This window comes from Globicephala melas, chromosome 3 (genome assembly GCF_963455315.2).
Source record: "Globicephala melas chromosome 3, mGloMel1.2, whole genome shotgun sequence".
NCBI lineage: Eukaryota > Metazoa > Chordata > Mammalia > Artiodactyla > Delphinidae > Globicephala > Globicephala melas.
In genome coordinates, this window is record NC_083316.1 from 117079242 (window position 1) to 117104075 (window position 24834).

The 24834-nt window shown below is 41.2% G+C and overlaps 1 protein-coding gene and 1 pseudogene across 4 annotated transcripts in view; both read left to right on the top strand.

Annotated features, from left to right (window-relative positions):
- LOC115849874 (protocadherin alpha-C2) overlaps positions 1 to 24834 on the top strand; it is a 171868-nt gene that overhangs the window by 12590 nt on the left and 134444 nt on the right. Inside the window, exon 1 of one of the 4 annotated variants that reach the window (XM_060296305.1) lies at positions 627 to 3100. The exons of 2 other annotated variants lie outside the window; for them this stretch is intronic. In XM_060296305.1, the coding sequence (XP_060152288.1) occupies positions 689 to 3100 (2412 nt within the window). In that variant the 5' untranslated portion in view covers positions 627 to 688. Of the gene's footprint in view, positions 1 to 626; positions 3101 to 20363; positions 22884 to 24834 lie in introns of those variants that run through there. One more of the 4 variants, XM_060296301.1, reaches the window with a different exon arrangement.
- LOC132596967 (protocadherin alpha-5-like) lies at positions 13284 to 16473 on the top strand (annotated as a pseudogene).

The following is a 24834-nucleotide window of genomic DNA, read 5'->3' on the forward strand; positions in this document are numbered from 1 at the left end:
TGCTGATGGTCTTTGCTTCCTTTTTCAAACATTTTTGATATTCTCTTTCAATGACTTATTTTGGAGATCAGAGTTTTCCTAGAGCTTAATTCTCTGAAATCTTCAACACCGGGAATGTAAAATCCAATGATGAAGAGTGTGTCATCATTAATAACTACCTTTCATCACTCTCAGGAACACACACACACACAAAACCTGTCATGAATTTCCTAACCAACACTTTACCAATTGTATATTTGCAAAGTGCTATGTTAACTACAGTTCGGTCTCTGTAAACACTTAAAACTTCTATGAAAAAAGTATTTCCACTGAAGTGAAAGCTGCTCCTGTGGTGAAACTAAGGATCCCAATAAATCAGTGGTGCAAAATGTGTATCTCAGTGGTGCAAAATGTGTACCCCAGTAGTACAAAATGAGATTCTATTCTCCAAAGGCGGAATGGATGAAAGAATAATTAAGACTTAAGAGTATGCATTTCCAGAATCTGTTACTTACGGTTTGGAGCCACATGATGTCGCTCTGTACCATAAAATTGATCCGATAGAGCGAGAAAGAAAGGAAAAAAATCCCTCCTATTCTTACTGTAAAGAAGCTGCATCCACCATCCAGATGCTGAAAAATGGAGGATGCAGTGGGACTGGACTGAACGGGCAGGAGATATCTCTTCATTTTGAAACAAGACCCCCTTCATGAGAACAAAGCACTGCGGGCTTGAGATGGAGTTTTCCTGGGGAATCGGCCAGGAATACCGGCGTTTGCTGCTCTCACTTCTGTTCCTTGCAACCTGGAAGGTCGGGAGCGGCCAGGTCCGCTACTCCGTCCCCGAGGAGGCCAAACATGGCACCTTCGTGGGCCGCATCGCCCAGGACCTGGGGCTGGAGCTGGCGGAGCTGGTGCCGCGTCTGTTCCGGGTGGCGTCCAAAGGCCGCGGGGACCTTCTGGAGGTAAACCTGCAGAATGGCATTTTGTTTGTGAATTCTCGGATCGACCGGGAGGAGCTGTGCGGGCGGAGCGCGGAGTGCAGCATCCACCTGGAGGTGATCGTGGACCGGCCGCTGCAGGTGTTCTACGTGGAGGTGGAGGTGAAGGACATAAACGACAATCCTCCTGTGTTCCCGGGAACACAAAAGAATCTGTTTATGGCTGAATCCAGGCCGCTTGACTCTCGGTTTCCACTAGAGGGCGCCTCCGATGCAGACATCGGGGCCAACGCTCTGCTGACTTACACACTGAGCCCCAGTGACTATTTCTCGCTGGAAAAACCATCCTATGAAGAGCGAGTAAAACGTCTTGGTTTAGTATTAAGGAAACCTTTAGACAGAGAAGAAGCCCCGGAGATTTTTTTAGTGCTTACCGCCTCTGATGGCGGCAAACCTGAGCTAACTGGCACCGTTCAGTTACTCGTCAAAGTGCTGGACGCCAACGACAACGCCCCAGCTTTCGACAGAACACTCTATGAAGTGAAATTACTGGAAAATGTTCCTAATGGAACGTTGGTAATTAAACTTAACGCCTCAGATTTAGACGAAGGCTTGAATGGGAATATTACATATTCATTCTCAACTGATATTTTACCAAATGTGAAATCCAAGTTCTACATAGATCCAATTACTGGAGAAATTATGGTAAAGGGATATATCGATTTTGAAGAAAGCAAATCCTATGAAATTCTTGTAGAGGGCATTGATAAGGGGCAGCCCCCACTTTCTGGCCATTGTACAGTTATGGTGGAAGTTGGCGACACCAACGATAATGTCCCAGTAATGGAATTCAAGTCCTTGTCCCTCCCAATTAGGGAAGACGCTCCACTGGGCACCGTCATCGCCTTGATAACTGTGTCCGACCTTGACTCCAGTGTCAATGGGCAAGTGACTTGCACCCTGTCGCCCAGTGTTCCCTTCAGGCTGGTGTCCACCTTCAAGAATTACTATTCGCTGGTGCTGGACAGCGCCTTGGATCGCGAGAGTGTGGCGAACTATGAGGTGGGGGTGACCGCGAGGGACGGGGGCTCGCCTTCCCTGTCGGCCACAGCCAGCGTGTCCGTGGAGGTGGCCGACGTGAACGACAACGCGCCCGCGTTCGCGCACCCCGAGTACACGGTGTTCGTGAGGGAGAACAACCCGCCCGGCTGCCACATCTTCACGGTGTCGGCGCGGGACGCGGACGCGCAGGAGAACGCGCTGGTGTCCTACTCGCTGGTGGAGCGGCGGGTGGGCGAGCGAGCGCTGTCGAGCTACGTGTCGGTGCACGCGGAGAGCGGCAAGGTGTACGCGCTGCAGCCGCTGGACCACGAGGAGCTGGAGCTGCTGCAGTTCCAGGTGAGCGCGCGCGACGCGGGCGTGCCGCCTCTGGGCAGCAACGTGACGCTGCAGGTGTTCGTGCTGGACGAGAACGACAACGCGCCCGCGCTGTTGCTGCCTGGGCCGGGCGGCGGGGCGGGCGCGCTGAGCCAGCTGGTGGCTCGGTCAGTAGGCGCGGGCCACGTGGTGGCGAAGGTGCGCGCGGTGGACGGGGACTCGGGCTACAACGCGTGGCTGTCGTACGAGCTGCAGCCGGCGGTGGGTGGCGCGCGCAGCCCGTTCCGCGTGGGGCTGTACACGGGCGAGATCAGCACGACGCGTGCCCTGGACGAGGCGGACGCACCGCGCCATCGCCTGCTGGTGCTGGTGAAGGACCACGGCGAGCCGGCGCTGACGGCCACGGCCACCGTGCTGCTGTCGCTGGAGGACAGCGGCCAGGCGCCCAAGGCCTCTACGCTGGCGTCGACGGGCGCCGCTGGCGCGGAGGCCGCTCTGGTGGATGTGAACGTGTACCTGATCATCGCCATCTGCGCGGTGTCCAGCCTGTTGGTGCTCACGCTGCTGCTGTACACGGCGCTGCGGTGCTCGGCGCCGCCCAGCGAGGGCGCGTGCGGGCCCGGGAAGCCCACGCTGGTGTGCTCCAGCGCGGTGGGGAGCTGGTCTTACTCGCAGCAGAGGCGGCAGAAGGTGTGCTCTGGGGAGGGGCCGCCCAAAGCAGATCTCATGGCCTTCAGCCCCAGTGTACCTGACTCTGGGGACAGAGAGGATCAGCAGCCAGCAACTGAGGATTCTCTTTCAAAGGTTAGTGTATAAATATCCTTTATTTACTCTGAAGTCTCATATTCTTTAATTTTAAAAAATTTATTTATTTATTTTTGGCTGCATTTGGTCTTCGTTTCTGCACGCGGGTTTTCTCTAGTTGCGGCTATCGGGGTCTACTCTTCGTTGCGGTGCGTGAGCTTCTCATTGCGGTGCCTTCTTGTTGCGGAGCCCGGGCTCTAGGCACGCGGGCTTCAGTAGTTGTGGCACACGGGCTCAGTAGTTGTGGCAACTGGGCTGTAGAGCGCAGGCTCAGTAGTTGTGGCAACCGGGCTTACCTGCTCCGTGGCATGTGGGATCTTCCCGGACCAAGGCTCCAACCCGTGTTTGCCGCACTGGCAGGCGGATTCTTAACCACTGAGCCACCAGGGAAGTCCCTCATATTCTTTAATTCTATCAATTTCTTCTTAATTAAAAAAATTCTCAGAACCAAATTTCTCTGAATTAAATGTTTACTTCTTACATACCTTTTTAAACTAAAATCTTTTAGAATTACAGGACACTAAGGCAATACATGTTGTTTTGTTTTTATTCTTAATTATTCAATGCATATTATAACTAGTGTTATAAATTTTGTGGTTACTATCTTCACCTACTTGTTTTCAGTTGTAATCAGCTTTTAGAGAGCATTTTCTTGTTATTTGCTCATAATACACTGAAAAGTGCACAGAATGAATATTATAGCTCTATCAGCTACTTGGAAGTGAAAACTTCTATTACCTCCACTCCGGAAGCCACTAAAATGCACCTCCCAAATATCTTTCCCCTCTTTCTCTCCCAAATGTAGCCACAGTTTTAACTTTATAAATGATTTTGACCTGTTTCCTAAATTTTATCTGAATGGAATTGCACAAAATGTGTTATGTGTGTGCATGTGTTTGTGTGTTCTTCATATTTATCATTCACCATTGTATGGAATAATCCATATTGCCATATGTACTTGGAGTTCATTTAATTTATTATGTTCTCTGGTACTTTGTTTTATGAATAGGGTGTGAGTTATTTGCTCCACTCTTGAGAATTTTACATTATTTCTCTTTATGTCTATTTCACATATTTCTGCCATCAATATATTTGTAACATTTTCAATGTCCGTGTACACACTTTTCTCTATTATTTAGCTACGATCGAGATTAGTGGAACATAACCTATGTACGTATCGTCTTCTTTAATTGATAATGTCAATCAGTTTCACCAAATGCTTTTACCTGTTCACACTCATGCTAGCACTGTATGAATTCCTATTCTTCTTCATCTCCACAACTTGGCATTGTTAGTTTATTTATATTGTTGCCATTTTGCTGGATGTGTTTATGTTTCTTGATTTGTAATTGAGGTTGAACACCTTTTGGTGTTATTATTATTGGCCATTTTTAGATCCTATTTTGTGCAGTAGCTGTTCAAGTCTCCTACCTATTTTTCCTATGCTGTTGTATTCGTCTACTGATTTTTGAAATTTTTCATATACTGTATATAACCCCTTTCTTGATTTTGCACTCTTCTACACTGTGCCTTCTCTTTTCGTTCTTTTGTCCTTTGGTGAATAGAAATTTTTTATTTTAGTTAAGTTCAGCTTATCATTCTTTTCTTCTTGATCCTGTTCCATGAAGATAATTTCTTGTGGTGTCTTTTGTTTAATTGGTCACATTACATATACAATCCATTTTGAATTTTTTGTCTTTGTTGGGACATAGGGGTCAAGATTAATTTTCCCCAAGGATATTCAACTGAAGCAAGACCACTTGAAAAAGATGAGTTCCACATGTTTTATAAAACACTTTTCTGTTATATAACCATGGTCTTTTTGTTGTTATTGTTGTAATCTATTTGACTTTTTTTTCATTAATGTCATGTTGCCTCTTTCATTTCCACTTAAATTTGTATGTAAATTCCATAAAAACAACTCGGTGAGGTTTTGATTTGGACTGCATCGTATCTACTGAGAAACGTGAAACTAGTTGACATCTTTACAATAATGTCATTCGGTTCATGAGCATGCTCTATGTATCTAAATAACCTGTAATGTTTCTTAATATTTTATAATTTTCTGTGTAGAGGTCCTATATATACATCTTTCATTAGATTTACTCTTAGATAATTGTCATTTGTGATCATTATAAATATCAACTTTAAGCTAAAAATCTTTTCTCTGTTTACTAATGATACGTATGAAAATATTTTGTATTTTTCTATTGACGTGTTATTCAGCTAACTTGCTAAGATAATTTATTAATTCTAATAATTTGTCTGTAGGTGCTTTGTATTTTTTGATATAGACAATCATTCTATCAGAAAATATTGAGAGTTGTATTTTTTCCTTTCCAATCCTTATATCTTTTATATCTTTAGTATGCTTTATGGGATTGGGTAGGACCACTAGTACTCTGTTAAACCGAACTGGTAATAGTGGACATTCTTGTCTATTTATGAACTCTAAATGAAAGTTCATATTTTATTATTAATTATTATAAATAATTATGAATTATTTATTATTAATAAATTAATAATTTATTATTAATTATGTTCGCTGTAGGTTTTAAAAAATTATTAAAAATTCCCTTCTATTCCTCCTCTTTTTTGTCTTCATTTGGATTAGTATATTATAATTATTTCATTTTCTCCTGAATTATCTTTTTAGTTATACATTCTTTTACTAATTTCTTTATTGATTTCCTGGATACTATAACAAGCATCATTGACTTGTTTAGTATAGATTAAACTAATACTTTTGCCACTTACAGACAATGCTAGGACTTTGAATAATAACTCCATTTACTTGCTCTCACTTTTTCTTTTAATATTATGCCTTTCAATTATACATATACTCTAGGAACAGATTACATTATTATTGTTGTTTTATACAGTTACTTTTTTAAAAAATTAATTAATTAATTAATTTTTGGCTGTGTTGGGTCATCGTTGCTGCAGGCAGGCTTTCTCTAGTTGTGGCCAGCAGGGGCTACAGTTCGTTATGTTGCGCGGGCTTTTCATTGCGGTGGCTTCTCTTGTTGTGGAGCGCAGGCTCTATGTGTCCGGGCTTCAGTAGTTGTGACGCATGGGCTTAGTTGCTCCACGGCATGTGGGATCTTCCCGGACCAGGTCTTGAACCCATGTCCCCTGTATTGGCAGGTGGATTCTTAACAACTGTGCCATCAGGGAAGTCCCTAAAGTTACTTTTTCTTGTTTCTTTCTGGGATATCTTTCCTTATGAATAAATTCTTTAATATTTCTTTTAGTGGTGGTAAAGAATTATTTAATCTATGGAATATGAGAAATATGCTTATTTTGCCAACACTTTTGAAGAATAGTTTTGCTGAATATTAAGTTCTGTGTTGTAAGTTATTTTTCCCTCCAGTGCTTTCAGATGACATTCCATAGTATTTTGAGAAGATGGCTGTCAAGTTTATTGTTCAGGTAGTGTAATCTTTTTTATCCCCCTCTAGCTGCTTTGTAAAATTTTTCTTTGTTTTTGATTTTCAATGGCTTTATTATATGCTCAATTTTAGTTTTCTTTGGTTTTATCTTGTTTGCAGTTTTTTTTTCTAAATTTATTTATTTAATTTTGGCTGTGTTGGGTCTTCATTTCTGCGTGAGGGCTTTCTCCAGTTGTGGCAAGCGGGGGCCACTCCTCATCACGGTGCGCGGGCCTCTCACTATCGTAGCCTCTCTTGTTGCGGAGCACAGGCTCCAGACGCGCAGGCTCAGTAGTTGTGGCTCACGGGCCCAGTTGCTCCGTGGCATGTGGGATCCTCCCAGACCAGGGCTCGAACCCGTGTCCCCTGCATTGGCAGGCAGACTCTCAACCACAATACCACCAGGGAAGCCCTCGTTTGCAGTTTTTAAAGCTTCTTGAATATGTGGCTTGATGTCTTTCATCAGTATAGGAAAATTCCAGCAATCTGTCTTCGAATATTCCTTCTGCCTCATGCTTTTCTCTCTTTCTCTTCTGTAACTCAAGGAATATGTGTGTTAAATCCTTTCACCTTAAAGTAATTATACCACAATAAAGATGTTAAAAAATATTTTCACCATATCTCTTATATCTACTCTGCCCTCTCTATTTTTTAAACATCACTTTTGGTCTCTATTATATGCTGCATATTTTATTCAGACCAATCTTATACTTCAGCAAAATTCTTTTCTTATTATTAAATCATCAACTGAATCTAAACTTCAATTATGATTTTTTTAAGCTTTAGGATTGTAATTTCCGTTTAAAAATAGATTACAATTTTCTGGTGAAATTATTTATTATGTATTTATTTCAATACCTTAATCACAGTTTATTTGTGATCCGTCATATCATTGTAATAATTGGATCATCTGTGTGTCTATTTATTCATTTTTTTCTCATGATTCTCTTTCTTTATAAGCCTGATAATTTTGTATTGAGTTCTGGGTATTGTACATAAGAAGCTGTAGTTGTTCTAGATGTAATTATATTCCTCTAGAAATGGATAAAGAATTTATAAATATCTGACATGAGTTTAGAACATTTATGGAAAAGTTTGAATTGAGGTAAATATTTTATCCCTTTTTCTTTTTTGTCTACTACAATGATGTCTGTCATTACAAATCTTCTGAACATTTTATTTTTCTCTTTCCTACTGACACCCAAGTTCTATTTTGTACTCTCATACAAAGTAAATTTAGTGGAATAAAGATTCTGTACTTTATTTTAAACCCCTTTTCCTTCCTCCACTCCCCTTTCCTTGGTACATAAGAACCAAGCTTATTGAATTTATTACTCTTTAGTTACCCTCCTTTCTTCTTTCTTACCCTAGATACTTGCTAATGGTATAAGAGTTTTGCATCTCACCAAGTTTCCACTCACTTGACCTAGGATTTTTTTTTGGTGGGGGGGATTTTTTTTAATTCAAACAGAAAGTCACTAAAATTATAATCATCCTCATCAGTTCACTCAGTCCCATGTAATTAATCCTTTTTCATCTTGATCTTTTACTAGCACTTTTATGAATTCATCAGTTTTCCATTAGAGTTCTGAAAATGCTTATTCATTCAGTTCAGCAGTACAGTCAGTTACCAGAAATCTGTACTTGTCAGAGTCTTTTCCATAAATACCTTGAAGGTGAAACCCTTTTATAGGAACATTTTTGCGAAAGCATCAGAGTACACCCAGAACTGTCTGTAAAAGACAAAAAACTTAAAAATAACCATGATTAAAGATTTGATGAAAGTTCATAATAATGCAATCAACAAGGAAATTTAGTTATTTCTGAGATATACATTTTAAAGTAATAACTAGAATTATGACTTATAACATTATACCAGAACATATAAGCTTTTTAGAAATTTCATGTGATGTCTGAAACATTTATATTAACATATTTCCATACAAATAACCCAAAGAAAGTTTAGTATTAGTTGTTTTTTTGTTTGTTTGTTTTTTATACTGCAGGTTCTTATTAGTCATCAGTTTTATACACATCAGTGTATACATGTCAATCCCAATTGGCTAATTCAGCACACCAACATCCCCACCCCACTGTGGCTTCCCCCCTTGGTGTCCATACGTTTGCTCTCTACATCTGTGTCTCAGCTTCTGCCCTGCAAACCAGTTCATTTGTACCATTTTTCTAGGTTCTACATACATGCGTTAATATACGATATTAGTTTTTCTTTTTCTGACTTACTTCATTCTGTATGACAGTCTCTAGATCCATCCACGTCTCAACAAATGACCCAATTTCGTTCCTTCTTTATGGCTGAGTAATATTCCATTGTATATATGTACCACAACTCCTTTATCCATTCGTCTGTTGATGGGCATTTAGGTTGCTTCCATGACCTGGCTATTGTAAATAGTGCTGCAATGAACATTGGGGTGCATGCGTCTTTTTGAATTATGGTTTTCTCTGAGTATATGCCCAGTAGTGGGATTGCTGGATCATATGGTAATTCTATTTTTAGTTTTTTAAGGAACCTCCATACTGTTCTCCATAGTGGCTGTATCAATTTACATTCCCACCAATAGTGCAAGAGGGTTCCCTTTTCTCCACACCCTCTCCAGCATTTGTTGTTTGTAGATTTTCTGATGATGCCCATTCTAACTGGTGTGAAGTGATACCTCTTTGTAGTTTTGATTTGCATTTCTCTAATAATTAGTGATGTTAAGCAGCTTTTCATGTGCTTCTCGGCCATCTGTATGTCTTCTTTGGAGAAATGTCTACTTAGGTCTTCTGCCCATTTTTGCATTGGGTTGTTTGTTTCTTTAATATTGAGCTGCATGAGCTGTTTATATATTTTGGAGATTAATCCTTTGTCCATTGATTCCTTTGTGAATAATTTCTCCCATTCTGAGGGTTGTCTTTTCATCTTGTTTATGATTTCCTTTGCTGTGCAAAAGCTTTGATGTTTCATTAGGTCCCATTTGTTTATTTTTGGTTTTATTTCCATTACTCTAGGAGGTGGATCAAAAAATATCTTGCTGTGATTTATGTCAAAGAGTGTTCTTCCTATGTTTTCCTCTAAGAGTTTTATAGTGTCCGGTCTTACATTTAGGTCTCAAATCCATTTTGAGTTTATTTTTGTGTATGGTGTTAGAGAGTGTTCTAATTTCATTCTTTTACATGTAGCTGTTCAGTTTTCCCAGCACCATTTATTGAAGAAACTGTCTTTTCTCCATTGTATATCCTTACCTCCTTTGCCATAGATTAGTTGACCACAGATGGGTGGGTTTATCTCTGGGCTTTCTATCTTGTTCCATTGATCTATGTTTCTGTTTTTGTGCCAGTACCATATTGTCTTGATTACCATAGCTTTGTAGTATAGTCAGGGAGCCTGATTCCTCCAGCTCCGTTTTTTTCCCTCAAGACTGCTTTGGCTATTCGGGGTCTTTTGTGTCCCCATACAAATTTTAAGATGATTTGTTCTAGTTCCGTAAAAAATGCCACTGGTAATTTGATAGGGATTGCATTGAATCCGTAGATTGCTTTGGGTAGTATAGTCATTTTCACAATATTGATTCTTCCAATCCAAGAACATGGTATATCTCTCCATCTGTTGGTATCATCTTTAATTTCTTTCATCAGTGTCTTATAGTTTTCTGCATACAGGTCTTTTGTTTCCATAGATAGGTTTATTCCTAGGTATTTTATTCCTTTTGTTGCAGTAGTAAATGGGGGTGTTTCCATAATTTCTCTTTCAGATTTTTCATCATTAGTGTATAGGAATGCAAGAGATTTCTGTGCATTAATTTTGTATCTTGACCTAGGATTTTAAAACTGGATATGACCTAAGAGATTGTCATTCCTCTCAATTTAATGATGACTAAATTGTGGCCTGGAGACAAAAATTTGCTTGAGGCCACATAAATATTAATGTGAATGCATAGAATAGAACGAAAAGTACTTGAACTTAGCTCCATTGTCACTTTCCATTATTAAATGAGCTCATCTGGGAATAATGAAGACAATAGGATTGTGAGTAAAAGCTATGCTTAATTTAACTTACTTATTCCCTCAGAGGTACTTTAAAATTACTCTCCGATTTTCTCAGAATGACTATATAATATAAACATTTTAGCACAATATTTTGTAGGGAGTTTGAACGATTATAAAAGTAATGTAAAGATATGTACCATATGCATACAGTGTGTGGTTGTAGGATAAATTATTTTCCACATATAATTAATTTTTTGTCAAATTTGATGCAAGTGCATAAACTGTCTATAATCTTTAAAAGATTGCTTCAACTTCACCTGTTATATCTCAACAGTGTGTAGACCTATATAATTTTCTACACATAGCAGAGAAATATATATTATTAAAATTTTATTCTGGAGTTTTTTAGGAAATGAAAGATATCTAGACTCCAATGCAAAATTAAAATTTCTCATGTACTATCTTCCTGAATGATTTCCAGTAAATTAAGCAGAGGCACCTCAAAATACTATCTGTTTTCCTTAATCGAAATTCATTGTCAGGAAAGGAGTCTTAGTTTTGCAGTGGGCCTTATATATAACTGAAAAACTTCTAGAAACTATACAGTAATAAAGTAATCTATAATATTCGATTGAAAGAATGGTTTGGAAAAAGATTTAAACAATCTTCTCTACCTATGGAGTCCTCTATGGAATTACAACTAGAGAGTCTATACTTGTTGAAAAAGTAACCTCCAAAAAAAGAATTGAGCCATGAAAGACAAATGCAGGTGATAATTTTAAAACACTATATAATCTAACAGATTTGAGGAGAGCTCAAATGTCAAGAGTCTGGTTTTCTTCTGTACATATTTACATGACAAAAATTACAAACAAAAAAGCATATGATACTATTGATGGCATTTTCTTCATTGAGTGTATTTTTTAAAGTTTTAAATATTTACTGAAAATATTCTGTAAATTACTATGCATGTATTGTTAATACCACACCATCAGTTGGATTTTAAGCACTTAATATTTACTTTTCTCAAAAGTAAATTTATTTATCCTGGTTTTGTAGGTTCACATCAATCATGGTTCCATAATAGAAGGTGAATCAACATTAACTGATGATATTTTCAACTCACATATTATCATTTTCTTTTTTATCGTTGTATATTAAAATATTTTAAAATTATCATTATCAGTAACTGTTAGGTGAGTTGTCTTGAAAACTGATTACTGTTTAACTTCTTTAGTGTTTGGATGTTCTGAATGCCAAGGGGAAAGTCATGATAATAATGATAGTAAAAATCTTTCAAAAACTAAAGAGAATGATAAACATACTATTAAATATTATATCAGAAACAAATTTATTAATATTATCTTATGTCTTTAAATTACTGTTTTGAATACTGAGAAGCAAATTAATTTCAATTGACTTTGTATTTTCTATTAATCATTCCTTTTCAATCTAAACTTACCCCCCCATCCCACCCCCATGCTGCCCGGCTTGTGGGATCTTAGTTCTGCAACCAGGGATTGAACCCAGGGCCACAGCAGTGAAAGTGCCAAGTCCTAACCACTGGACTGTCAGGGAAGTCCCAAAGCTAGTTTATATAGTACCATTTTTCCATATTTGTTTTATACATTGACATAAAAATAATACTTGCAGTCATACCTATCACTTATACCAAAATTAAAGAAATGTATTTGAGGTTTATGCTTTACATGTAAAGCATCAAGTAATAGAATTATTGATCTTCTGGCCCCTATTTTATTCACAGGCAAGGAAGATTTTGTAACATTTAAGGAATTCTAGGGAGTATATACATAAGTAGAATATTAAATTTTTTAAAAAATTTAAAATTTTTGGCTGCGTTGGGTCTTCATTGCTGTACGCGGGCTTTCTCTAGTTGCGGCGAGCAGGGGCTACTCTTCGTTGCGGTGCGTGGGCTTCTCATTGCGGTGGCCTCTCTTGTTGAAGAGCATGGGTTCTAGGCGCGCGGGCTTCAGTATTTGTTGCACACGGGCTCAGTAGTTGTGGCTCGCAGGCTCTAGAGTGCAGGCTCAGTAATTGTGGTGCACGGGCTTAGTTGCTCCGCAGCATGTGGGATCTTCCTGGACCAGGGCTCGAACCCGTGTCTCCTGCATTGGCAGGCGGATTCTTAACCACTGTGCCACCAGGGAAGCCCCTAAATATTTTTTAAGTGGAAAAATTGGTCCATTTTATATTGGCCATATTTTTTAAGTGTAGTCCAAGTCCATACAGCAAATAAACTGTATAATTAAAAAGAGATGAAATTAGCACATAGTTAACCTGGTAAATAATGTGATTTCTTTCCATGTTTTAATTTCTACTGGAACTCAAAAATTTTATGGAGTAGTGTATCTCACAAACAACATTAGGATTTTGATTTCTTTCATGAAAAATATATGTACATTCACAATTGATCTCAGTTATGATTTATCAGTAATAGCAACTTGAAGAAATGCCTGTCTAGATGCATCTAATTTGCAAATAGTGCCATTTCCACATTACAGTTTTTGAGTTAACATTAAAAGTAAGTAGGTAATATAGAGAAAAATGAAAGAAATGGATTTTCAGTAATTTGAAAATCAGCCTTCGAAATGGATCTCAGACAAGAATGCTTTTCAAATAGTTTTAGTTACTTTGAAAATAATATCAACAAAAGCCAATATTAAATACTGTAAATAGGAATATAAACTTGTTTTATGAGTAACGTAAAGACTAGTATACAAACATCGCATCAAAATAGTAGAGAAAAAGTCAATAATTTTAGTAAGTAATATTTAAATATGGAAAGAAATGAAAAATATAAAACTCTTAAAGTCAGGGATTATACAAACCCTAAATAGAATAGACCAATACAAATCATTCTAGTAAAGATTGGGTGTCACAATTTCAGTAGTATTGATTTTGCAATATTTTAATTAAAGTTGATATATTTTATTAAAATTTTAGTGATATATTTGATTAGAGTAGGGAAAATAATACATAAGAGTCATTGAAATTGGGAAATATTTAACGAATGTAAGGTAAATAAAGCAGAACAAAGTAAAATACTCCCCTTTCATCCACATGATGGCTCTGGACACCGCAAGTTTTTTTGGTTTGTTTGTTTTTAGCAACAAAGGAATACAGAGAGCTTATTTTCCTTAGAAAAGAAAAAAGCCACTCCATTTTTTTTCACACTGCTGAAGCTCAAAAGGTGAGCAAATACAAAATTATATCAAATTGGGAGTTAAGTTTCCAAAAGCTATATGGTAGTGCAATAGACATTTGAATATTGCAACGAATTTGCGATGGTATATTCCCAGAGAAGAGGTGCGGGATCCCGGCGCCTGCTGCTCTCGCTTCTGCTCCTCGCAGCCTGGGAGGCGGGCAGTGGCCAGGTGCACTAGTCGGTCCCTGAGGAGGCCAAAAAAGGCATCTTCGTGGGCCACATCGCCCAGGACTTGGGGCTGGAGCTGGCGGAGCTGGTGCCGCGTCTGTTCCGGGTGGCATCCAAAGGCCGCGGGGACCTTCTGGAGGTAAATCTGCAGAGTGGTATTTTGTTTGTGAATTCTCAGATCGATCGGGAAGAGCTGTGCGGGCGGAGCGCGGAGTGCAGCATCCACCTGGAGGTGATCGTGGACCGGCCGCTGCAGGTGTTCCATGGGGAGGTGGCGGTGAAGGACATTAATGACAACCCCCCAAGGTTCTTGCGACAAAAACAAACACTATTTTAGAATCAAGAATAGCGGATTCGGGTTTCCCTGGTGGCGCAGTGGTTGAGAGTCCGCCTGCCGATGCAGGGGACACGGGTTCGTGCCCTGGTCCAGGAAGATACCACATGCCGCGGAGCGGCTGGGCCTGTGAGCCATGGCCGCTGAGCCTGCGCGTCCGGAGCCTGTGCTCCTCAACGGGAGAGGCCACAACAGTGAGAGGCCTGAGTACCGGGGGAAAAAGAAAAAAAAAAAAAAAAAGAATAGCGGATTCTAGGTTTCCGCTAGAGGTACAAGTTACAAGCTAATGAATATTTTGACTTGGATGTTAAAACAAATGAAGAGGAAACAAACTTTTTAGAGCTAGTTTTGAAGAAACCAGTAGGTAGGGAAGAAACGCAAGAACATCGTTTATTGCTGATTGCAATTGATGGAAGAAAACCTGAACTAACAGGTACAGTTCAGTCATTGATCAATGTATTGGATGCGAATGATGATGCCTCGGAATTTGATAAATCAATTTATAATGTCAGAATACTGGAAAATGCACCGAACGGGATATTAGTTATTAAACTGAATGCCTCAGATGCAGGTGAGGGCATTAATAAGGAAATAGTGTACCTCTTTAGTAATCTTGTTCTTGACAACGTAACATCTAAATTTGCGATCAATCTAATAGTGGGGAAATAACAGTTCAGGGAAAGAAAACTGGATTATGAAGACTGTAATTTATATGAAATTAATATTGATGCCGTTGATAAAAGTCCATTCCCATTAACTGACACTGCAAAGTAATAGTGAAAATCCTGGATGAGAATGATAATAGCCCAGAGATGGTCATAACCTCCTTATCTCTGCCTGTGCAAGAGGACGCCCCACTGGGCACTGTCATCGCCCTGATCAGTCTGTCAGACCACGACTCCGGTGCCGATGGGCAGGTGACTTGCACCCTGATGCCTCATGTCCCCTTCAAGCTGGCGTGCACCTTCAAGAATTACTATTCATTGGTTCTACATAGCGCCTTGGATCGCGAGAGTATGGCGAACTATGAGGTGGTGGTGACCGCGAGGGACGGGGGCTCGCCTTCTCTGTCGGCCACAGCCAGCGTGTCCGTGGAGGTGGCCGACATGAACGACAACGCGCCCGCGTTCGCGCACCCCGAGTACACGGTGTTGGTGAAGAACAACCCGCCCGGCTGCCACATCTTCACGGTGTCGGCTCGGGACGCGGACGCTCAGGAGAACGCGCTGGTGTCCTACTCGCTGGTGGAGCGGAGGGTGGGCGAGCGAGCGCTGTCGAGCTACGTGTCGGTGCACGCGGAGAGCGGCAAGGTGTATGCGCTGCAGCCGCTGGACCACGAGGAGCTGGAGCTGCTGCAGTTCCAGGTGAGCGCGCGCGACGCGGGCGTGCCACCTCTGGGCAGCAACGTGACGCTGCAGGTGTTTGTGCTGGACGAGAACGACAACGCGCCCGCGTTGCTGCTATCCGGGCCGGGCGGCGGGGCGGGCGCGCTGAGCCAGCTGGTGGCTCGGTCGGTGGGCGCGGGCCACGTGGTGGCGAAGGTGCGCGCGGTGGACGCGGACTCGGGCTACAACGCGTGGCTGTCGTACGAGCTGCAGCCGGCGGTGGGTGGCGCGCGCAGCCCGTTCCGCGTGGGGCTGTACACGGGCGAGATCAGCACGACTCGCGCCCTGGACGAGGCGGACGCGTCGCGCCATCGCCTGCTAGTGCTGGTGAAGGACCACGGCGAGCCGGCGCTGACGGCCACGGCCACCGTGCTGCTGTCGCTGGAGGACAGCGGCCAGGCGCCCAAGGCCTCTTCGCGGGCGTCGACGGGCCCGCTGGCGCGGAGGCCTCTCTGGTGGATGTGAACGTGTAGCTGATCATCGCCATCTGCGTGGTGTCCAGCCTGTTGATGCTCACGCTGCTGCTGTACACGGCGCTGCGGTGCTCGGCGCCGCCCAGCGAGGGCGCGTGCGGGCCCGGGAAGCCCACGCTGGTGTGCTCCAGCGCGGTAGGGAGCTGGTCTTACTCGCAGCAGAGGCGGCAGAGGGTGTGCTCTGGGGAAGGGCCGCCCAAGGAAGATCTCATGGCCTTCAGCCCCAGCCTGCCTCAGGGTCCCATTTCTACGGACACCGTGAGTCTCAAAACTCTTACAGCAATTTTTCGTCATGTCTTTAATATGAAATATTTAATATTATCCTCTATCTTCTCTTTTTATTTTAAATTATGGCTTTATAAGTAATTATTGTATCCTTTTAGATATAAATTCTCTTGGTACTAATTCATTTACTTATAGTTACGCTTAAAATTTACTTTGTTTGAGAAAATTGTTTTGCACTATAGTGTTTATTTCAGTAACAATCCCCTTTTTTTAAGGTTTTAAAAGTTTGAGTTAATGGACTAGTTTTCTGTGGACCATAGAAAGCATTTGCAGACTGAAATTTTTAGTTGAACGTTTCAATTTTCAAATATTAGTGTTGTAGTAAGATACTTGTAAGATACATACTTGGCATTATTATTTATTGTCAAAGCCCCATGTTGTAACTACATAGAAATATTTAACATCATCGTGTCAATTTGCCTTTTTTGTTCTCCATATACTATCCGTTATTTGAGTATTTTTATTACACATATTGAATTAAGTTTTTCAGTAATATTTGTGCATTGAATGACTCTTTCAAGTCTGTTTAAATGGTTGGCCTTGGCATACTAATGGTGAATTTGATATTTATAATTAAAACTTTTTAGCTCTAGTGGCTTCATTTTATTCATTTTTGAATACAAAATACATTTACATGATTTAAAATGTTTTAAAATGTTTCCATTCTACCTCCAATATCAAACCACTTAATATACCTGCTGAATATTTCAAACTTTCCAATTTCTTGGCTATTCTTCTAGAGAATTTTTCATATATTAATAAACTCCCGTCTCCCATTTTAAGACATAATATTTGTGTTGATTTTCCTTCCCCCTTCATTTAATATAATTTGTCTATCATAACATATTACTTAAGGAGTTTTTTCATTCTTTTTTCCAGCCCATGTTGTCCCATTTTGCAGATATGTCATAATTCCCCACCTCTAACATCAACATTTAGTGGAACAATGATTAGTTTTTCTCTATCTTACTTTTTCTTTTCCAATACACAAATTATTATATTGGTGAGAAATAATCATGAATTCTCACAGTTGGGAAAATCTTAACATTTTTGAGTTAGAAAACGTTTGTATTTATTGTTGCCTTTTGTTTTTAGATTTTAAAAAACTGTACTATGATATAACCACCCCCCTGAGTTTGTTGTTTACGAATACCATTTTTACAACAAAGCCATACATTTTATCTACTATAGGCAAGAGTGCTCTCCATCTCAAATACAGAGAACTGTTTTTCTACACTTCTTTAAAAAACAATATGGGTTTAGCCAGGAATAAATATTCCACATTTCATGACAAAATGTCAATTCCCCTTTTTATTGCTTTCCTATTTCTTGCATTGTCACATGTATTTAATTTTATAAGTACACTTGTATCATACTATTTAAACATTTCTAATACCTCATTACTTTGGGGGAGTCCTATAAATGGAGAAGGCATTCTCACCACTGTGTAAATTTGTAGGTAACAGTTGTCAGCTTTTTAAAAATCAAGTTAAATAAATCAAGTTAATTTAGTTTTGAAATATAAACTTTTTATTTATAACTGAGAATTTTCTTTGCTGGGCGAGGAAGATGTTCACGGATTGACTAAACTTTTTTCTCACACAATCTTCTCCCTTGACTAGATGAACTGTTTGAGTAAATAAATAAACAAAAATATAAGATGTTTCTTATAAGGAGACCAGTATTTTCCTTTTCCAATGAAAAGGAAATTGCATATATGATTTCAGTAACATTGTATAATTTTCTACTTGGAGCCAATACATAGAATTATTGCAACTGTTCCAGTTAATTGGACTATATTACCAACCTTCTGGAAATTGCTAGGAACTTCAATGGAAAGACAGATTTGATACTTTAATTAACTAATTTAAAAGTTGATATTCAAAGAGATTCTTCACTTAGGGCAGCAATTTATGAAATACCTTAACCACTGTAGAAAACCTTCAACTAACAAGACTGTAGGCCAATATATCTTTTTTTTTTTTTTCCCAGTACGCAGGCCTCTCACCGTTGTGGCCTCTCCCGCTGCGGAGCACAGGCTCCGGACGGGCAGGCCCAGTGGCCATGGCTCACGGGCCCAGCCTTTCCGCCGCATGTGGGATCTTCCCGGACCGGGGCACGAACCCGTGTCCCCTGCAGCGGCAGGTGGACTCTCAACCACTGCACCACCAGGGAAGCCCCCAATATATCTTTTGTCAAGGCCTTTCTTCCTGTAAGCAAAGGAACCTTTATTTGGGGGCTTATTATTGGTTGTCAAATGAACTCTTTGTTTACTCAAAATAAGTGTAATAGAAAGCGATAAGGACTACTACTTATCAGGATAGATCTAGGTTAGTTATTTTAAGATATTGTCATGTAAGTTATGTAAAATGTTCTCATATTGGGGGGTACTTTGTATTACAGTTGTCTGTGAGGATTTTACAAGTATATCAGAATTGTGCAGAAGGGTGAGTGTTGGCAAGTGTCCGTTTGAAAATTCTTTTTAATAACTTTCATTGTCTCCTTTTGAGAAAGAGTTTAATTACCTACAGTTGATGACATTAAGGATGAATTCATGGTAAGATGATATTTTGGCATGACTTTGATATGAGTAGAGCATTTTTACAGGTAAAGATGGAGGTAATTTTTAAAAAATTGAACAAAGGTTGTATTGCGGAAGAAGGAAAGCAAGTGATCTATGTTGTCTGCAAAATAGAATATTGGAGAGTAGTTGAAAATAACACTGCCAAGTGAAAATAACACTTGGCTTGTGATCATATCTCAGGTCACATAGAAATGATTCTAACATCTTGGGATTTATTTGTTTAGTGCAATCCAATAAAAGCTGTACCCATGAAGATAAATATGGTGGTATGTGAAAAGACAGATGGACAGATGGACTATAGGCCAACTTTGAATAGGGCAGGTAAGGGAGATGGAGTAATAAAAAATTGATATAGGTGACATGTAGAATGTTCATGCCATTAAATAAAAGGTGAATTTAAGGGTTTGAATTTGGGGGGTATTAATGATTTATCTTCATAATCTTTAAATTGTAATCAAATTATTTTCTAGGAGTCATCAGCATGTATGGCTAAAAATGACAATTATAACCATTGAAAAGGGGGAGGAAGATGTGAGTTTGGGAATACCTTCAATAGAAGTCTTGTCTGAAATGTTGGAAGGGGATGAGAACACAAATAAAAGCATATAAGAGGTTGAGGTAGAAAGAAAAGGATAAGGTCATTTAGGAGCAGCGGAAGGATCAGAGCAGCAAAGCACAATAGGTAGAAATTCCACAAGATGGAGAAGTATAAGTAGAAATTCCACAAGAAGGAAAATATTTTGAGGGGGAGGACTAATATAAGCTGCAGAGAAATTAAGAAATGTTGTAAAGAATATGTGCTAAAATTTTCAGCCTTCATTATTAAATTAAAAAATATTATTAGGAGTAGTTGATGTTCACTCAACAAAGAAAGAATGGACTTTGATAATCTATAAGGTTTTTAAAATTTGGGTAAAACTTGCTAATTTAAAATTACACTCTTTTCTCAAAATATAATAGTATATTCTGTGACAGAAATACATGCACATGTTTCTTCTCTATGCAAATATGTAGGATAGTTTGCACTTCTAATTCCCAAGCCTGGTTCATATCACACTTAAGCTTTCTAAAATGGCTGATACAGTTTTTCCTTTATTGGGAGGAAAGTTGTTTCACTATGAGTATTTTGAACCCTTACCCTACTCTAAACTAATAAAAGAAAACAGACGAGATAAACTGACCCTTCAAATTACAAACATGAGGAGATTTACTATTAAAATAAGGCAAAACATATATATGTAATATAAATATCTATATCTTTAATTTCAAGAACTATAGCGTAGCTTCGTTGTGAAGTCATTACTTACCCTTTCGAGCCGCATGATGTCGCTGTCTACCGTGAAGTTACACTAGCTGTTATTCAAGTCCATTGCTCCCGTTACTGCATCCTTCCACGAGTGTTGAATGATGGCAGGCGCAGAAGAACTGAATTAACAGACTCGGGATCATACAATATTTCATCTTAATGCCTAGACAAGATTTCCTGATGGAACTAAACCAGCAAGTATTTGAAATGCTTATTACACCTGAAGGCCGACTGAGATCCCGGTGTTTGCTTCTCTCGCTTCTGCTCCTTGCAGCCTGGGAGGAGGGGAGCGGCCAGGTCCGCTACTCCGTCCCAGAGGAGGCCAAACACGGCACCTTCGTGGGCCTCATCGCCCAGGACCTGGGGCTGGAGCTGACGGAGCTGGTGCCGCGCCTGTTCCAGGTGGCGTCCAAAGGCCGCGGGGACCTTCTGGAGGTAAATCTGCAGAATGGCATTTTGTTTGTGAATTCTCGGATCGACCGGGAGGAGCTGTGCGGGCGGAGCTTGGAGTGCAGCATCCACCTGGAGGTGATCGTGAACCGGCCGCTGCAGGTGTTCCACGTGGAGGTGGAGGTGAAGGACATTAACGACAACCCGCCTGTGTTCCCGGTAAAGGAACAAAGAGTGTTGATTTACGAATCTAGGCTGCCAGATTCGTTGTTTCCACTAGAGGGCGCGTCGGATGCAGATGTGGGCTCAAATTCTGTCTTAACCTACAAGCTCAGTTCCAACGAAAACTTCGCGTTAGATGTGAAAACAAACAGTGATGACAGTACACAAATTGGGCTCGTGTTAAGGAAATCGTTGGACAGAGAGGAAGCGCCCGAACATAACTTATTCCTCATGGCCACTGACCAAGGCAAACCTGAGCTCACTGCCACTGTTCAGCTGCTGGTCACCGTACTGGATGTGAATGACAATGCTCCCAGTTTTGGACAGTCAGAGTATGAAGCAAAAATATTTGAAAACTCAGATAACGGAACAATAGTTATGAGACTGAATGCTTCTGATAGGGATGAAGGAGCTAATGGGGAGTTTTCATACTCTTTTAGTAGTCTTGTTCCATCCATGGTTAGTAACCAGTTTAGAATAGATCCAAATACTGGAGAAATAGTAATTCAAGGGAATTTAGATTTTGAAAATATAAATTTATACAAAATCCGTATTGATGCGACAGACAAAGGCCACCCACCCATGACTGGTCATTGCACCATCTTGGTGAAAGTTTTGGATAAAAATGATAATGTCCCTCAGATTGCACTGACTTCCTTATCCTTGCCTGTCCGAGAGGACGCTCATTTCGGCACTGTCATTGCCCTAATTAGCGTGTCCGATCTCGACTCAGGTGCCAACGGGCAGGTGACCTGCTCTCTGACGCCCCATGTTCCCTTCAAACTGGTGTCCACCTTCAAGAATTACTATTCATTGGTTCTGGACAGCGCCTTGGATCGCGAGAGTGTGTCGAACTATGAGGTGGTGGTGACTGCGAGGGACGGGGGCTCGCCTTCTCTGTCGGCCACAGCCAGCGTGTCCGTGGAGGTGGCCGACGTGAACGACAACGCGCCCGCGTTCGCGCACCCCGAGTACACGGTGTTCGTGAGGGAGAACAACCCGCCCGGCTGCCACATCTTCACGGTGTCGGCTCGGGACGCGGACGCTCAGGAGAACGCGCTGGTGTCCTACTCGCTGGTGGAGCGGCGGGTGGGCGAGCGAGCGCTGTCGAGCTACGTGTCGGTGCACGCGGAGAGCGGCAAGGTGTACGCGCTGCAGCCGCTGGACCACGAGGAGCTGGAGCTGCTGCAGTTCCAGGTGAGCGCGCACGACGCGGGCGTGCCGCCTCTGGGCAGCAACGTGACGCTGCAGGTGTTCGTGCTGGACGAGAACGACAACGCGCCCGCGGTGCTGCTGCCCAGGCCGGGCGGCGGGGCGGGAGCGCTGAGTCAGCTGGTGGCTCGGTCGGTGGGCGCGGGCCACGTGGTGGCGAAGGTCCGCGCGGTGGACGCGGACTCGGGCTACAACGCGTGGCTGTCGTACGAGCTGCAGCCGGTGGCGGGTGGCGCGCACAGCCCGTTCCGCGTGGGGCTGTACACGGGCGAGATCAGCACGACGCGCGCCCTGGACGAGGCGGACGCGCCGCGCCATCGCCTGCTGGTGCTGGTGAAGGACCACGGCGAGCCGGCGCTGACGGCCACGGCCACCGTGCTGCTGTCGCTGGAGGACAGCGGCCAGGCGCCCAAGGCCTCTTCGCGGGCGTCGACGGGCGCCGCTGGCGCGGAGGCCGCTCTGGTGGATGTGAACGTGTACCTGATCATCGCCATCTGCGCGGTGTCCAGCCTGTTGGTGCTCACGCTGCTGCTGTACACGGCGCTGCGGTGCTCGGCGCCGCCCAGCGAGGGCGCGTGCGGGCCCGGGAAGCCCACGCTGGTGTGCTCCAGCGCGGTGGGGAGCTGGTCTTACTCGCAGCAGAGGCGGCAGAGGGTGTGCTCTGGGGAGGGGCCGCCCAAGGCCGACCTCATGGCCTTCAGCCCCAGCCTTCCAGCTTGTCCAGTAGTGGTGGATATGGGCGAGCTTCAGGATTTAAATGGTGATCGGCTTTCCAAAGTAAGTCTGAATTTTCATAATTACCAGTTAATATTTATTTTGAAATGTTATAATTGTTTTCGTTCGGTTTATATTTACACTCTCTTTTTTTGAAAAATTTGAATAATTTTACATTATATACGTCTTTTCCTTTTTGTCAATCATTATGATCTCTTTGGTTTATTAATGTTGACTTAAAGTGGAATCAGACGTTATTAATATCATTCTACACCTCAAGATTTTTGTCTTGAAACTCAAAATTTCATTGGATACATTCATTTGTGATGCATTTAGAAATTTGCATTGGTAATATTTTTTTTCTTATTAATGTTGTAGAGCTTTCATTACTTTCCATTTGAACTTCAGGAGGGTTATTTCACAGTTACTCATTTTTTAATAATATATTGACATTTCAACGTCACTTTATTACACTTTTATCCTTTCAGCTTCCTTCTTCCTTCCTTTCTTTCCTTCTTCCTTTTTTTTGTTTTAATGCTTCTGTTTCACCAACACTTTCAAGTTATCCACTTTGTTTAAGGGCCCTGTTCATCATATCTTAATCTAGATTCCTTTTGGGGCCTGGTGATTCCAAGAGTCCAAGAGTCTGTAGTGCTTATTTACTGTTGGCCTTTTAAACCATTTAGAGACAAAGTACGTAGTATTAGTTATCAGACTGAATACTTCTGATTGGGTTGAAGAAGTGAATGGGGAAATTTCACACTCTTACAACTACCATGTGACACCCATGGTTATTGCTCAGCTTATCAGGGATTCAAATATCAGACAAATAGTAATTCAACAGAATGTGAACTTTGACCAAGTACATTCATGTAAAATCTGCATTGAACTCTCAAACACTGCAAATCACTTATTTATGTTTGATTTTTATTTGGTGGGTTCCTTTCATAGAACTATTTCTTCTAATTTAATGCTTTCATTATTCACTCTGTATTATGATTTAAACTCTTCACTGTTTCTTTACATGCAGGAAGCAGAGAATAGTGTTTATGGTTGTGAGTTTTGAAGCCATCCTTCCTTGCCTAAATTCCCCCCTACCAATTTTGTTCTGTGCAGCCTTGCTTAACCTCTCATTTTTCAGTTTTCCACCTGTAAAGCTGGGATGATAAATAGTAATACCTATCACAGGTAAATGCTGAAGTACTTAGTAAGTTGATACTTATAAAGTGCTTATGATAGTATTAGCTAAATAGTAAGAGCTTGATCAATTTGGCTATTAATATTCTGAAGAGGAATAGGAAAATCTAAAATGTCAGAAGGTCATCATTATGGCTTCTATATTATTTTTATTTTATGTAAAGGCTATTTATGGCCTCCCTATAAATAATTAATTTAAGATGTATTTTAATTAATCCAAGATGTCTCTAACATTTTGAACGCCATTGAAGAAAATTTTGATCCATTTTTTCTATGTTGAAAATTGAATTAAGATTTTGGCAGTGGAAAAGCATTTTGGATTTAAAAAATACATTTAAGCTGCTGAGCCTTTGGTGCTTTGCTGAAGGTGATTTTAACTTTTTGTGTTGTCCATGTTTTCCTAGGAAGTATTAGACTACCTTAAACTGGAATGGCATATTTTCCTACATTTACAAGTTGTCCAGGGTCCATCAGAGGACTGAACTGGGGTTTGTGCTCCCCAATATTTTCATTTTCTATTTTTGAAATGGTGGAAACCATTGGTAGCGTTTCTGATTTTTAAAAATAAGTAAGCACACAATAGTTTTGTTTTGGTTTTTTTTTGGTGGCGTTGGGTCTTCGTTGCTGCACGCGGGCTTTCTCTAATTGAGGCGAACGGGGGCTACTCTTCATTGCAGCGCGCGGGCTTCTCACTGCGGTGGCTTCTCTTGTTGCGGAGCACAGGCTCCAGGCGCGCGGGCTTCAGTAGTTGTGGTGCACAGGCTTAGTTGCTCCGCGGAATGTGGAATCTTCCCGGACCAGGGCTTGAACCCGTGTA